The 15,815-nt window shown below is 54.2% G+C and overlaps 3 protein-coding genes and 1 further gene across 3 annotated transcripts; 1 reads left to right on the top strand and 3 right to left on the bottom strand.

Annotated features, from left to right (window-relative positions):
* Positions 1 to 3,042: 3,042 nt before the first annotated feature.
* HER10_EVM0009734 (uncharacterized protein) lies at positions 3,043 to 5,684 on the bottom strand (the record flags this gene model as incomplete). The annotated part of the gene is made up of 2 exons (XM_035479210.1): positions 3,043 to 5,574; positions 5,628 to 5,684. 2 exons carry the CDS (start codon positions 5,682 to 5,684, stop codon positions 3,043 to 3,045), a joined length of 2,589 nt encoding a protein of 862 aa, XP_035329895.1.
* Positions 5,685 to 7,555: 1,871 nt separating this feature from the next.
* On the top strand, positions 7,556 to 9,309 carry HER10_EVM0003635 (uncharacterized protein; the record flags this gene model as incomplete). The annotated part of the gene is given in 2 exon segments (XM_035473302.1): positions 7,556 to 8,636; positions 8,648 to 9,309. The coding sequence occupies 2 exon segments, from the start codon at positions 7,556 to 7,558 to the stop codon at positions 9,307 to 9,309; spliced, it is 1,743 nt and encodes a 580-aa protein (XP_035329114.1).
* A 244-nt stretch (positions 9,310 to 9,553) lies between these two features.
* Positions 9,554 to 10,971, bottom strand: HER10_EVM0006618 (UbiD family decarboxylase; the record flags this gene model as incomplete). The annotated part of the gene is made up of 3 exons (XM_035476199.1): positions 9,554 to 9,573; positions 9,661 to 9,796; positions 9,865 to 10,971. 3 exons carry the CDS (start codon positions 10,969 to 10,971, stop codon positions 9,554 to 9,556), a joined length of 1,263 nt encoding a protein of 420 aa, XP_035329502.1.
* Positions 10,972 to 12,572: 1,601 nt separating this feature from the next.
* HER10_EVM0012114 lies at positions 12,573 to 13,706 on the bottom strand.
* Positions 13,707 to 15,815: the final 2,109 nt, after the last annotated feature.

Genomic DNA, 15,815 nt, shown 5'->3' with positions numbered 1-15,815 from the left:
CGGTACTCCATGTTAGCTTGGTGTTGCTCTAGTGTTGTTATGAATCACCTCAAATAGGGTGCGTGCCTGCTGCTCGTAGAAGCATCTGAGCCAAATGTTCCTTGCTCGTGAAATTTTCGGAGTTGCCATAAGTCAGATTGCCTAACGTCGTACACTCTAAAGAAATCGGCGTATCGATATATTAGCAAAGAATCCGAGAACTAGCGCTACGGGCATGGTGATGAAGATTAAGGAAACTCACAAAGCGTCGTTCACTGCCGAACGGGTGGCTCTCTTGGCGAAGGCTTCGAAGCCAAGCCAGCTTTCAGGCGTTAAATCATCTGTTGGCGGTTCAGGAACATTTTCACATATGTCGAGGAACCGCAGGATTTCATCCAGGTCCCGCGCAATACCGCTCCAGTAAAGACCACATAATTCTTCTTTGAGCGTTTTTGGATGATGAGAATCAAGCTCCACCCACTTGACCTTTGGACTAGGGGGTAATTGAGCAGAAGATATCCAGAATTTCTTCATGGTGATGCCAGTGGAATGACAGGTAAGCAAGGCGGACGTTAAACGTAGCGAGAAAATTCAATTTGTTCAGTTTGAAGACGGAGGAAACGGAATTTTAAGGCAGTATGAATCAACGAGGGGGCGGATAAATCAGATCACAATGTTATTGCTAGTTGACACCATCTCGGCTTTACACGTATCACGTTTATGGTGAGATGATACAATATCTGACACGCGCGCATTCTGGACCTACTCGTTGTGTTGATTCGCCCAGATCCGAGGTCTGCCTAGATGCCTTACCTAGGCGAACCAACGTCGAAGGCTGGCAACCAATCCAGTTGGTCGAGCAATTTGTTTACACTCAACAGAGCAGGGTGTGGCAATGATTGAAGGCGTTCTCTGGCGGTGCCCGACGCGTAATGGCAGCCTGGTCAAAAGTGCACTTTCCCTCGCCTTACTTTTGTAGAAGGAAGAAAAAGGGGAACTGCGAGCCCGCAATGTCTTCGCCCACACTCGACACGGAAGTAGAGAAGCCTTCCAGTTGACCCAAGTTCTACTCTATCTGATCTTGATTGCCACTCCACTTCACGAGTATCTGGCTCAACTTGGAGATGTCTGTGGCACGCTTTTCTCTGGGTGCCTCTGCCTCCGGGCTTGGGTCCATGGACTCTACGACTCTGGCTGGTGCTTCGGCAGCAGTAGCTACGATGCTCAACGAGATCGAAGACTTCAGCGATTCAGATCTTTTTGGTAAGATTTACAAAGGGCCCATCTTCAGTGGCTGATGTGATGCTGATTGTCTCTACCTTGGCTAGGGATTGTGAGAGAATCGCAGAATAAGAAAGTTAGGGCACAACGTGCAATGAACTTGCGCGACATAGTCTCCAGGGGCCAGGAATTCGTCAAACTACCTACGGTAGAGTGGACAAGGTTTGCATATACCCAGAAGCCACGCGTCAAATCTTGAGAGATAATGTTGGTATTTCCATGTTCTGACAACGATCTACACCACACCAGCACGGAAGACGCTGCCCGTGTCATGCAAATTGCTGCTCTCTGCTCCAAAGCCGTCTACAGGAAGGACCCGGGCCAGGTTGTCCCCCAACTCCTGGACTATGCCATCAAAGATAGACACTGGATAGAGCCTACCAGAGACGGCTCGGGGAAGGCCGCCACTCTTTTTGAGATCTTGCGGACTGATCCGTCATCTCAGCGAAAGGCACTAGTCGTTGCTGTTAGAGGGAGTGCAAGTTCTATTGACTGGCTGGTCAACCTAAATAGCGACCTATCTGAATGTTCTGACTTGGTGGTGAGTACAGCTGATCATGACCTCAAGCAAACAAGCGAAAGGCTCAATTGCTGGTTTATGGTCCGAGGTCGAGTTATGGGACTAACTTCGGTTATTCAAAAACTCCCCGAGTCACGTTTGAAACCAACGCTGAAAGTACATCGCGGGTTCGCCCAATGTGCCAGAACTATCGCTCCAGGACTGGTAAATCAGATGAAAGTTGCCCTAAACGAGGGTCAAACGGAAGACCAAGAGATAGAAATTGTTTTCACAGGTCATTCTGCTGGCGGAGCCGTTGCATGCCTTCTGTTTTGCTATCTTCTTACAAGCCAAGTTCTTGGTAAGGGCTCCAACATGAACAGATCGTGTTTTGGTTACGCCCAAAGTGTCAGAACAGAGCATTAGGCTGACAACACGACACAGATCTGCCCTCGAAGAAGCCGACGCTGTCTTGCGTAACTTTTGGTTGCCCTCCGTTGTTCAACACCGACATTGACGCCCGCCTCACCAGACTCTATACCGGTAGCAACTTTCTTCCAGGGAATATGCTCGCCTTCGTGAATTATGGGGACCCGATTCCACGCATGGATGCAGCGTACGCGACAGAGCTTGCGCGTATCTGGTATTGTGTCGGAGGAGGTAAGTGCCCGCCGGCGAGCGAATTCGAAGACTTCAAGCCACCCAAGCTACGTTTGTATGGCCTCGGTCAACTAGTTGTTCTATTCGAGAAGGAATTGGAGGTTGATAAGGACGGGGACGAGGGCGGAGACGAGGACGGGGATGGGGACGGGGACGGGGACGAGGATGAAGAAGAAGAGAGAGTCATGGCGTGCCAGCTTAGCCATGGTGATCTCGAACACCAGGCCTGGGCGAATGTTTCGGCGCACCGCATGAACCAATATGTGAAGTGGATAACTCGTATCGGGGACGGATCTTTCAACGGACGCAAGGATTGGGCGGATCATCGCAGGTAAAGTATGAAGTGCCTGTCAAGAGTTTATGCTTAAAAGATGCCCAGAAACAGGAAAGGTTGGACGGATCAAATCATGAGATCCTTGCACATGCGTCAGGCGGAGAGAACAAGCTAAGATGCCATTTGATGAGGTTCGAATATTTATTTCACAATTAGTACGTGGAAGCCTATAGTCATATCTACTCACTTGGATTCATCCCCTGAAATACAGCATTATGTCGATCGTTCTGGATTTACAACTTCCAAGTCTACATCTACATTGAAAGACTCACCAGATCCCCCTTAATCACTATCTGTGGTAGTTGATTCTCTCCAGATTCAGTGATACAGTCTGCAAAGTCTCTGCCGCAGACTCGCCAAGGTAGAAGCTGTACTCTCCAGCCCGAACAACCCACTCTCTCGCCGACTCATCAAATGAAGCAAAGTCCTTTGCCGAGATCGCCAACCTGACCGTAGCCTTTTCCCCAGACTGCAGCCGAACCTTGTCAAACGCAGCCAGCACCTTGACCGGCGTGTCCGCCGACCTCTCCGTCCGCCCAGCGTACACCTGCACCACAGCTCCACCGGCGACGAGACCCGTGTTAAATACCTCCACCGAGACGTCAAATTCGTTTCCAGCAGAGTTCCTCTTTGTCACTTGGAAGCCTGTGTACTCGAAGGTTGTGTACGAAAGACCGTATCCAAAGGGAAAGTTCAGCACTTCCTTTGCCACACGGTCGTAGTGCCTGTATCCAACAAATACGCCCTCGGCATACTCGACCCTGAGCACTCCATCATCACCTCTCTTCCCGGGGAAGTTCCCATGTGCGGGAGCATCCTCGACGCGAGCAGGGAAACTGACGGGTAGTTTACCCTCAGGGTTTACGGCACCGGTGAGCACATCAGCAATGGCATTGCCGCACTCCTGGCCCGGGAACCACGACTGCGCCAGAGCAGACACCTTGCCAAGCCAGGGCATCGCAACAGCCACGCCGGTAGAGTTGACCACGATCGTCTTGCCGCCGCTAGCCTTAGCTACAACGTCAATCAGCCCATCCTGGTCGTAGGGCAGATGGAACGATTCCTGATCGCGGCCTTCCGTCTCCCACTGCGGATCATGCCCGGTGAATACGATAGCAAGGTCCGCCTCGGCAGCCACCCGCGCAGCTTCACCCTGAAGGTCTGCGTCACGGTCTGATTCCAGCCCGAAACCCATTCGCACACCTGTGCGGCCTTCCAGGATCTCAAGACCAATCTTGGTAGGCGGTTTGCTGTGGATGCGAAGGCGGTAGGTTTTGCCTGCTGTGAAAGCATGTTTTGTCTGCGGCTCGTTGGCGGCTTGGAATAGAGCGCCCATAGGATCTGCGCAATTTCCTTTCTGTTCAAAGACGACCTCGTTGTCTACAAAGACTTGGGTCGGGCCTATGCCTGAGCAGGCGATGTAGTGCGAACCCGTCTCGGAAGGCGTGAAGTCGCCAACGATGTCGAGTGTCTTCCACATTGACTCCTGGGAGCCTAGCGGGGAATAGGCTGAGTTTGGATAGCTGTTTAGGACCGAAACAGGCTCGACATCCTCCTTGCCAAAGTCGTAGAATACCCGACTGAAGCCAGGTTGTCCGTCTAGACCGACGATGGTACCGACCCTTCCATCGTGGGTGATGGGCGGGAGAAGACGCTCCTTGTGAGCACCCTTTGCGTAGGTGAACTCCACGTCGGAGCCCAGAGCTTCATGGAGGGCGTCCCAAGGTGGGAGTCTGTAATGTGCGTTTACGCTTGCGCTGCCGCCGCCGTGGGCGAGGCCGTCTTTGGCGTAACCGATGAGGGCAATCTTCTTGCCCTTGACCTTTTCCTTCGTGAGTGGGAGGATGTTGTTGTCGTTCTTGAGGAGGACGATGCCTCGCGCGCCGGCATCCCGGATCAAGGCACGGTGTTCGGGGCGATCAATCGCCTTTTCCACGGTGATGGTCGGGTCTTTGAAGCCGTTCAGCTGTTCCGTCCACTCGAGTATCGTACGTACGCGCTCGTCGATATCAGCCTCGGTGACCTCACCGTTCTTTACGGCCTCGAGCACGGCCGCGGGTTTGCGTATCCTCGGGGGTCCAGGCATCTCAATATCCATGCCGGCCTTGATCCCCTCTGCCACGGAGTTGGTTCCGCCCCAGTCGCTCATAACGAGACCTTTCCATCCCCACTCCCCCCTCAGGACCTCCTTCAGCAACCACTCATTCGAATCGCAGTGCTTTCCATTGATGAGGTTGTAAGCAGACATGATAGCCCAAGGCTTTGCCTCCTTGACCGCAATCTCAAACGGCTTGAGGTAGATCTCTCTTAACGCCCGCTCACTAATCGTCTCATCCACCGTTGTCCTTGCAGTCTCCTGCTCGTTGGCGACGAAATGCTTAATGGTCGCGCTCACGCCCAGACTTTGGCACCCCTGAATCATCTCCGAGGCGAGCTTGCCTGCAAGGAAGGGGTCCTCGCTGTAGCTCTCGAAGTTGCGCCCTCCTAGCGGGTGGCGATGGATGCAGACTGTGGGTGCGAGGAGACAGCGGGCTCCCTTTGCTTTTGATTCCTGGGCGAGAGCCGCGCCGACGGAGCGGGCTATGCGTCGATCAAAGGTCGCTGCTATGCTACAGGCAGCCGGGAAACATGCTGCTTTTGTGCTGCCGTCTATCGCGGCGCCGCGGGTGCCGTTAGGGCCATCTGTTGTCTGTGAAGATATGGTCAATTCTGAGCCTTTGGTATATGGGGCTGTTGGGGTATTGAATACCTTGATTGCAGGCACCCCTTTATCGGGGACATCGCCAGTTTCGACAAAGTTGCGGCCTGCGAGAAGCCGGATCTAAGAGTGAGGGGTCGGTGATATGATGGTACAGAGGTTACGAGGAACCTTACCTTTTCTTCAAGAGTTAACGTCTTGAGAATAGCTTCAATATCTGTCTTGTCTGCCATTTTGAGTGATATTCTCGCCTTCAACCAATAATTCTCGTCCCGGCTTTCTCATTAACATCAACTCATCACGGCCTGGGGGTTCATTTATTGCCCCGCGACAATGCCCCGCGGGTGAGTTGAAGTGGGGTCCCAACGGAGGTCGGAACTCGGAACGGCCAAGGCATACTGATGGGGTCTCCAGAATCCCTCCGCATTTTGTGAGCTGCCGTGTGAGGGGATGGCGGATAGCAACGAGCAATGACGACTTGCAGACTAAGAATCAGCTACACCAGTTTTCGCCAATAGTGAGGTGTCTTGATGCTCAATTAGGACGAGTTGATTCACCCGCGATCGGCTGAAATGGATCAAGTTCGGAAGACGGCCGGGAAACTGAACCGGAACATGTCTCCGGTAAATTGCGGTGACCTCCGCGGCTTCGGCCATCTTCTAGATACTTATGTTGACACGAGACCGAGACACCGTCGAGATGTCCTAGTTCCAAAGTCAAAAGAGCTGAAAAGGGCAGGGAAACGGGCTGGCTTTGCATGTACTGACCGAAGGACTCTTGAACTGCATTGGCAGATCGGGAGAGTCATGCTGACTCATTCAGTTGAGTTCAATGCCCGTCGATTGACCCCGCGCCGACCCAAGTCCTCAAGTTTGTTCAGCCACTCAGTTGCTGTGACTGCGAGGAATTTGTTCGAATGAGCCACCAAAGCTTCATCCTACTAGTGCCTCATAAGCTGACGTGAGAAAGAAGAAAGTCATTTCACAGCGACGCAGAATCAGATCAATCGACAAATCTACGCGCCAAGCCCGGCCACCTGTGAGAAGCTTGCGGGTTCCTGACGACCAAAAGATCTTACGGGTAGATCCCTTGCTATCGGGCTGCGGCAGGTCCCCAGATGCAGCGTTTCGCTGGCAGGTCACGCCCAGAGAGCCCGTTATGCGGTGCCACATGTTCTCAGGCCCATGTCAGGTACAGGTCCACACGGTTGAGGCGGTCAGCGGGAAGTCTAACCAGTGAACCGGGACAAACGGCCTGTTGCGACACCGCCTAAGAAGAGCCCCTGAACCTAGCGACGAAGGTTTGGGAATGTCTCTTTTGGTTCTCATGTTCATTGAGATAAATGAAAAAAAAACAACATGGCAATCGGCAACTAAGACAATGTTGATGAAGTATGCGGAGTTTGAAGATCTAGGTGGGTGTCTAGCGGCGGACATGTCGCGTGGAAAGTTCAGACGGCTGAGCCGCTCGGGGCTGAGGTTGGCCCGCCTCACATTGCTCAGCTGCGAAAGTCACCGAGGGGCGAGTTGAAGCTCTTTTGTTCTGTTCGCTTACCCTTCGAGGTGCTCTCTCAGTCTTGAAGCAACTTTAGTTCGACAAGACGGTATCACTTGGCTACATCCAAGAACTAGTATGCTGCTTGACGCAGTGCCTGACGCAGGGGAACCCGAAAGAGACCATCAGGATGAATAAAAGTACTCAAAACAAAGCCTAATGTCCACTCGGTCTTTGTCTCGTGCCTGAGCCGCCGCCCGCGTCCTCCGCTCCGCCAGTTCCAGATTTCCCCCAACTGCAATTGGTGCACGTCATCAACTGCGACAGGACGTTCCACCAGAATAGAATTCGCCCTTTTTTTGCCCACGCTAAGATCCCCCTCTTGGACACTCTGCCCGTGTGTTCCTCCCTCTCGCGACGCGGCGACGCGGGTCAGGCGGAAGCCTGCGTTCGGTTGACTAATCCTTCCATACCTCGTAGGCGTTGAACAGCTCTGACACAGTTCATAAACCGTTCCCTTTGCCTTCTTGTGCTTCAAGTCCTCCTCTTGTGAGACTCCTGAAAACTGTTGAATGCTCTCATTGTAAACCAACATAAACCGGCAAGCAAGATGGCTTCGACAGACGCCAACCTCGCTTCCATATTACGAGAGTCTCTCAAAGACCCCAACGTACGAGGTTTCCATCGGGATGAGGAGGATACGTCCTTGCACACCCTCCCCAACGATGAGGAGTCCGTGACGGCAGCCGAGTCTGACGACGACAATGCCAACACGCCAGAGCCGAGCACGTCGTCCAACGGCTACACCTACGGCACCTCTCAGCCGCCTTCAACGACAACTCCAAAGGCCACGGATTCCCTCCGGGCACTAGCAAACGGACGTCGGCCGACCATTCTACCAGAGCAGCCAGCACAAGCTGACGATGCCTCACCTCCGCCGCCGCCAACCCGCGCCCTTGCGCCGGATCTCCTCCGTGGACTGCTGATGATGTTCATGGCAATGGACCACAACGTAGTCGGCCTCAACGCCTGGCCACACTCCACCGGCGCAAACCACCAAGAATCCGACTCCGCCGTCGTCGAGCGCTGGAACGGACACTTTGGCTACGCCGTCCGCATGCTCTCGCACCTCTGCGCCCCCGGCTTCACTTTCCTCCTCGGCATGGGCGTCGCGTATTTCGGCCGCTCCCGCCTCAAGATGGGCTGGTCCTCCGCCCGGATGGCAAAGCACTTTGCAATGCGCGCCGTCATTCTGACGGCCGTCTCGACGGTCATGGGGTTCGTGCTGACGCAGGGCCAGCTGTGGTTTCTTAACATGGTCCTCGTGGCGCTGGCGGTGGATTACCTCCTCGTCGGCCTCTTGTGGCTCGCTATCAACGAGACGGAGCCGTTGTTGGCTAACCTGCTCGATCGTTTCTTTGTAGGTACCGGTTGTGGAGGTGGTCGTCGTCGCGGCGACGGAAGTGAGAGGACGCCTCTCCTCGTTCATACGGGCCACGATAGTCCGCCCAAGTCCAAGGCTTCCGCTCGCGCCCAACAGATCTCATGGCACATCCACAACGCCGTGCTTCTTGTGCTCGGCTTCGTTACGATTTGCTGGAACCACTGGGTGTCGCCGACCCACGGAGCCTGCGCCGCCGCCTCGTCTTCCCCGTCACCGGCACGGCAGCAAACGACTTTTGGCGCTTCTGGTTCTTTGAAGTCAACCGCCCGCACGTCATGTCCGGCTTCCCGCCTCTGGCGTGGCTCTCCTTTGCCATTCTGGGCCTTCTCTACGCGCGCATCATCCTTGCTCGTCCCTTGTCGCCCACGAAGCTGGCATGCGGCAACGTCGCCGCGGGCCTCGGCTTCAGCGTTCTCTTCGTCCTCACGCGAGTACTCCGCATCGGCAACCTGTCTGAAGGATGCCTCCGGACCCCGGATCAGGCGGCGAGCCCAGACGCGAACCCATACCTCGTTTCCGTAGCGTCTTTCTTCTACGTCGTCAAGTACCCGCCAGACTTTGCCTTCTTCGCATACACTCTCGCGGCGACGTTCTTCCTGCTCGCAATCTTTGGTTCGGTGCCTCCGCGGGTTGCGACAAAGTGGTTCGGCGTTCTTCTCGTGTTTGGCACGTCCGCGCTCTTTTTCTACCTCACGCACCTCGTCATCCTCTTTAGCTTGTGCATGCTGCTCGTTGGGCTCTTTGGGCGCGAGAACGGCCTACCTCCTCCAATGGACGGTAGGCCTGCGGTCGGAGTCAGTAACATTTGGGTTTGGTGGGCGAATTGGCTAGTTATTATGGCGATTATGTATCCGCTATGTAGATGGTACAGCGCTTTCAAGAAGACGAGAAGTGCGGATTCGGTGTGGAGGTTCTTTTAGAGTTGACGGTCCGCTATGTCGTGATGGGTAGCTCGGATGGCGACATTTCATGGTCATCTAATCAGTTGACTCTCACTCATTCTCTTAAGAAATATCACTACATCTTTTCATGACACATGTGACTAGAAAACCACTGGTAAAACCGACTTCATGGGTAAGCAATTGACAAAAGAAACGCTATGAATTGAGACTATTCAATCTGAGGGGTATGGACGAGGAGGGCATCGGCCCCTCCTCAAGGCCTTCACAATTTCAACACATCTACTAGACCATCCAAATATGGCCACCAATAAAAACATCTCACTTCCATCTCGGCTGAGCACCCGGTTGGGGGTATGGCTGAACCCTCACCGACCTCCTTCTCGTAGCCCTCTGAGGCCGTGTCGCCGCCGGTGTTTCCGCTGCCGCTACCGTAGGCGCTGCCGGGGTCTTCCCAGTCCGAGCCCGTGTCCTCGCAGCCGGCCGGCCAGCGGCGGCACCATCTGAGCTAGGAGCAGTGGTAGTTCCCGTCTTCCCCATCACGACCGCAGATGTTGTCTTCGGCTCCCTCTTCACCCTCTTCGTCGCCGTTGTCGTAGCCGTCGTCGGCCGCGTCGGTTCAGAGCGAGTCTGGCTTTCCACCCTTCGAGCAGTCCGTAGGTTGCGTCCTTTCACCGGACTTGACGGCACAGTCTGCGGGGCTTGCGTCGCAGGCGCGGTCGCCGTCGTCGCAGCTCTGCCGGTCTTTGCCCTTGTCCTCAGTGCCGGCGTTCTCTTGGATACGCCCGTCTTCTGAGCGGAGGAAGTAGGAGCAGACGTCGGTGCCGGCGCCAACACCAATGGCTCGAAAGATCCTTCCGTCGTCTCCGCGGAATCAGTCGGCTCCGATTCAAGGTACTCCGTCTCCATAGTAGGGTCCTCCTCTGGCGGAAGCTGGTCTGTCAGCCTCCGTGCGGCAGTCCACGCCTGGACCCTTTTCCGGCGTGCCGTCTCTTCATCTTCCTCCTCGTCAACTGCGTCGACATCGACATCGACGTCGACGTTGACGCCCTCACCAGCTAACCTCTCCGCGACCCTTAGCTTGGTCCACGACGACTTCATAATCTGCCGCTGCGCCTCAGACTGCCGCAACCACTTGCAAAAGCGCTCATTCGATCTCTTCCACCTCCGTTCTTCCTTCTCTCTCGCTTCCTCCTCCGCATCGTCATCCTCTTCCATAGGCACAGTCACCGGCAAAGGCGGCGCCTCTTCCACGTGAATACTCGGCGACTGCTTCCTCAACTGCTCTCGATCCTCTAACGCAGTCACAGCCCTTCCGGCCTCAAAGTACCGCCCGGCAGCCGAGATGGCCATCTCCTCCGCCGCCTCGACATTCGTCCGCGCGAGCAGGCACACGTCGCCGTGGGTGCCGAGGTCACGCCTCACGCGCTCCCTTCGGTCCTCGGCGGCCGCCAGCGCGGCGCGCAGTGCGTCAATGGCCTCGTTGGCGTCCTCGAGCTCCTGCATCTGCCGCTTCATGAGCGCGAGCGACGTCTCGCAGATGTCGCGGGCCCGGGCCAGGGCGGCGTCGGCCTGGAGCTTGTCCCGCTCGGCGTCGTCCCGCTCCGTGATGGCGCATCGGGCGTCCGCAAAGTCAATATGCTTGCCACTATGGCCGCAGTTCCGGCAGACATCCGGGTCCATCTGGCTGGACTGTCACTGCTCCAGTCGAGCAGGAATCTACACTCTTTTCCGAGGTCACGGACACGTTCGCGCTTGACTCAACCCCATGTCAGCTCACTCAGCCTTACTCATCGAGATCGCAAATGAAGGCATTTTTAAGTAATGTGTCCCATGGGCAGATTCCCGCTGCGATCAAGCACGGGGTTTGTCTCACCTTTTGGTGGTTCGAAGATCTTGTTTCCCGCCGGTGGGGATATCAAAAGGAGGCTGTAGATGATGTAGGTAGGGGTCTAAAGGTGGACATTCGAACAGGAAAGGGTCCTAAGGTGAACGGGAATGAAGGAAAAGAAACCACCTCTCTCTCACAGCTTAATTGGAAGCACCTGGGCGGCGGGGGGTCACGATCCTCTTCATCATTGCAGAGGACCCCGTTTTGCTCCAGGTCCAGGGGGATGTATGTGGATCTTTTGCAAGAGTTAGCGATATTGAGTCGACTCCATTTGTGCCCAGGTGAACGGCCCAAGGTTCGTATGAGGATACGTATGAGCTCTCGTATGCAGACACGTAATGCGTCATTGGGTGTTGGATAAAGAGTCAAGAGTCAGTTGTGCCGTCAGATGCAGGTCTGGCAGCTCCCTAAACCTTGGTTTATGCTGAAGATCGTTCACAAACATTGTCACGCGATGGCATCATGGCTGTGCTCAGTGCTGAGAAACTCTCGAGCAAACTCTCAAACCCCAGGAAACTATTCGTTTCCAACCGCCTGGTGCTGGTACCCATGCCTGCCGGCAGGAAGAGCAAGAAAACCCTGGCTGCAGCAGCTTCCTGCAAGTTTCCACACCATTGCATGGCTTTGATGCCGATTCGCTCATCCTTTTTCTGGTCTCATCAATGAGAAATCCAAGTTTCGGGGGAGTGGTTCGTTTCCAGCCGTTGCTCAGCCAAAGAAAAGGAGAATGGGGGCATGGAGCCATGGACGGATATGTTCTTCATAAAAAAAGCAAATAGACATGGGTTGAAGAAAAAACTGACTTTGAACGTTGGGTTTTCTCTTTGCAGTTCTCCACCGAAATTGCTACCAAATAGGGGAAAGCGGCTCAGGTGGCACACGGATACGGCGGGATTTTCATGACTCTCACTTTCGGTTACATTGTGACCCCCTGGTAAGGAGCTCCAGTTTCTGAATGGGACCGCCCCTCTGAGGGTCTTGTGAGCGTCAGGGGTTGAAGAAGGAGGAGATGAGGCGATCCCCAAGTTCCCAACCCTTTCTGTCAATCCAATGTCCCGGAGTCAGCTTGGTCTTTGTTTCATAAAGTTGTTCATAGCTATAATACAAGTGTCATAAGTGTACAAACTTTCCATTCTAGAACCCTTCCACGCAGGCATCCCGGGGTTTCGGGGGTCTCACGGTCTCAACCCGCGTCTCACTCTAGTACGGCCTGACCCGCCGCTTCTGCCGAGTAGCACCCGTAGTTCGTCGGGCCCGGCCCGTTGCCGCGGTAGCACCAGCACTTTCGGACTTCTCGATGTTTCTGAATGCGCGGCCCAGCGCCTCTTCTATCGAATCATCAGACGCCGGATGAGAGCTGTCCTCGCGCTTCACGCTGTGTCGTGTCGCCCTTTCATTGGTATGCCCCCAAAGCAGTCTGCGGGGACTCGACATCGTCTCCGGTGGTGAAGACATGGGCGGTGAAGACGGTGGCGTAGGACGCCTGACAAATTGCTCTTCAACTTCCTCTATCTTGATCGAGTGAACAGGTGTGGAGGAGGCCACCTGAGTGGGAGTCTGAGCCCAACTGTCGTCTTTGTCCTGTACTGTGACACGATGTGCACAACCTGGAGGAAGGCCGGCGGGTGATGAATCTATACAATCGCGGAGGAAGTCGAGTTTAGGGTCGCGGACTTTTTGCTCCTGACGATATTTCCAGTCATCCAGAAAGTACTGGTACCGCTGCTCTTCATCCTCTTCGAGCTCTTCGGGATCGGCAAACTCTTCCTGCTGCCACCACCTAGCCCGTTCTGATGCTTGTGCTGCAGCGCTTCCTGGCGCCTCCAGTCTCGTGTCTCGGCTGGTCGGTCGGGTCGCCAGGTACGTCTCAATCGCCAGTTCCTCGCGAACCTCCGCCACGTTCAACAAGTCGCACATTGCCATTCTCTGTCTATGCAATGACGCCAGCATCTTTTTCCGGTTGATGCGCGTGAGCACGACACTGTCGCGAGTTTCCTGCGCCTTGTGCAACGCCCTTCGCAGAGGGCCGAGGACGGCTTGCGAAATTGCCATCTCCTCCGCCTTCGTGATGGCATCTTCCATCTCACGCACGGCAGCATCTGCCATTTGACACTCCCCGTCGAACTCATCGATCACGTATTCTGCATTTTGGATAATACGCTCCAGTCGTTCCCAAGCACGATCGGTCATAACTCGCGCGGCGATGGAGGATTCAAGTTCCATCATTGCGCAGTTTCTGTGCTTGATGGTGGTGTGATTGCCACTTCTTCCGCAGCCTCTGCATGGCGTCGGGTCCCATTCTGCAAATCCACCAATGTATTCTGACTTCCACAGGGGTTGCATCTGGCAGGCGTGAGCACACTGTTGGTTTTCCACGGCAGCGGATCCTCTCACCTTCAGTGGTCTTGTCACCGTAGTCCTCACTTTATTGATCTTTGCGTAGTACTAACGAATGGAGTAACTCGAGCCCAAATGAAACTTTTTCTCCCCTGAGTGTACACTTCAAAGAACTGGCTGAGTATTTGTTACGAAAGTGTGATGGACAAGAAAAAGCAGTGTAAGTGGGAGCGTGTGGATGCGGGGGTTTAAGTGCCTGGTGCTCGCAGACGCGGACGCGTCAAGCAAAGACGCGTTTTACTGCGTTATTGCACGGATCCCCTTACCAGAGTTTCACAGGGGGCACACTTGATCGCTGGCACCAGCTTAAAGTCAGACATTTAAAGCCACGTTCCTGTAGTAGGTAGGCAGGTCTTTAAGAGTAGAGAATGTAAGACGATTCGCAGGTTCTACGCGTTATCATATGTAAGATGGCGCGTGTATCCTATAGTACTGTCTTTCCATCGGGGGACTCAACTCCACCATGATGCCCGGAAGTTTGGTGGGGTGATAACCCAGAGGACCGGGCACCGTTACCTAGGGCGCCCCGTATCAGCGGGAATTGCCTTCCTTCATACATTGCCTCCGTCTCAACGTTCTCGTCTGTTGTCGAGGGTTAGCGTCCATCAAATGGCGGAAAAGCGCCAGTGGTAGCAGACTCTGTCGCATCAATGAACAGCTTTGCACTCGGCGAAGTAATATCACAGGTAGCTTGATAAAAATGATTCAACTGTCAGGCTAGTATTAGATGTGTATGTGCCATCATCCACGGGGAGGAAGCTCAGCTACTTCGGAGCAAATGTCAACCTCGAGAATAGTACGGTCGGTACCGATGCCGTTGACCACAACTCATTTGTCTCCGTGGTCTCCTCGCCGATGACAATGTCTGATCACTACCGCTGACACCAACTCCCCGATCAAGTTCAGATTGCGCGTCGAAGGTGGCCAAAACCCAGTTCGCGACGGCATGATACTTTGTCGTCCCTTCTCTCACCATGCGAGTCCATTCACCCCCACTCGGCCGAATGTCGTCGCTTGCGAGGTAGGTCGGCGGAGTGATACTGCAAACCTCCCGCTGAGGTCCTATATTTTCCTTGTTTTCTTCAGAACGGTCGTGATCCTCTAGGCTGTGGTCCGTGATGCGCCTAGGGTCAAGGGCATACATCCTCCTCGTGGCTTCATGCAACCGATTAACCAAATGACTAGACTTGTCGATGGTGTCTCGGTGGCCGTCGAAGCTTTTTGTGAAGTCGGCCCAGCGGGTCTTATGTTCTTCCAACGTTTTCATACGACGATTCCGCGCTTCCTCGAGTGCAGCTTCAAGAGACTTGATGTAGACGTCCTCGCGGGCCAATGTCTCGTGCAGACGATCCTCGTCCTGCTTGAGAGCTTGCACCCGATCATTGATATCTTCTCTTCCAGCTATTGCTGCTTCGCAGTCCGCGGCGATGGTAAGCACCTCTTTGCGGTTGGCGCATCTTTGATCTCTGACGGAGACACACAGTTTGGGGTAGACGATGCCGCAACCGCCGCAGGGCACTTGACTCCAGTGGGCCTTAATGCTCTCTATTAGACCACTCATTGTGGGTAGATTTGGAAATCGCCTTGCGCGATGTCGTTGAATATATTATACAATATCGATGTATTTAATTCAAATTATGGTGAGGTAGCTCGCAGCGCATTTAACAGCCGAAGTGACTTGTCAGTAAGGTATGAAGAGTTCGTTGTACGGAGCACTAGTGCTCAGGAGGGGTGAGATAATCGCGTCCATGTCACACAGCAAGACGCGATCAAGCTACCAACGCGTTGCGGGGCACTGCGGGGCACATCATCACTCCCAAGGGCCATTTTCGTTAGTGCTTGGGTTACAGACACTTTCCTTAACTCCTTTGCGGATATTTGCAGCCATAATGTCCTCGACAACATGACAGTAGCTCGATTAAAGTCTTAAACCGGCTTGTCATCTTCTCTGTCGGGTGATTGATTGTGCCACCGACGGACTAGATGTGGGCGTTCGAGGCTTCTCTCCAGTCATTACGCCAAGTCCTCACTCCCAAGCTGCATGTGATATCGCGGCAATAATGTCTTGTCAAAGGTATTAAGAGACGGTTTCGCAGTGAATGAGTACCTGATCCATGTTAAATTTCTTTTACTTCCTCACGGTGACTATGTCATGAGCTCAACAATCATTCCGCATGCGACTTTAAAGTCTATTGGGACTCGCAAGCACCGCTACCCAAATGGTGCGCAAAGATCTCTG

Source organism: Colletotrichum scovillei, assembly GCF_011075155.1.
Source record: "Colletotrichum scovillei strain TJNH1 chromosome Unknown Contig00009, whole genome shotgun sequence".
Lineage (NCBI taxonomy): Eukaryota > Fungi > Ascomycota > Sordariomycetes > Glomerellales > Glomerellaceae > Colletotrichum > Colletotrichum scovillei.
Note: the sequence above shows the minus strand (reverse complement) of the source record. Positions and strands in the feature narration are given on the sequence as shown.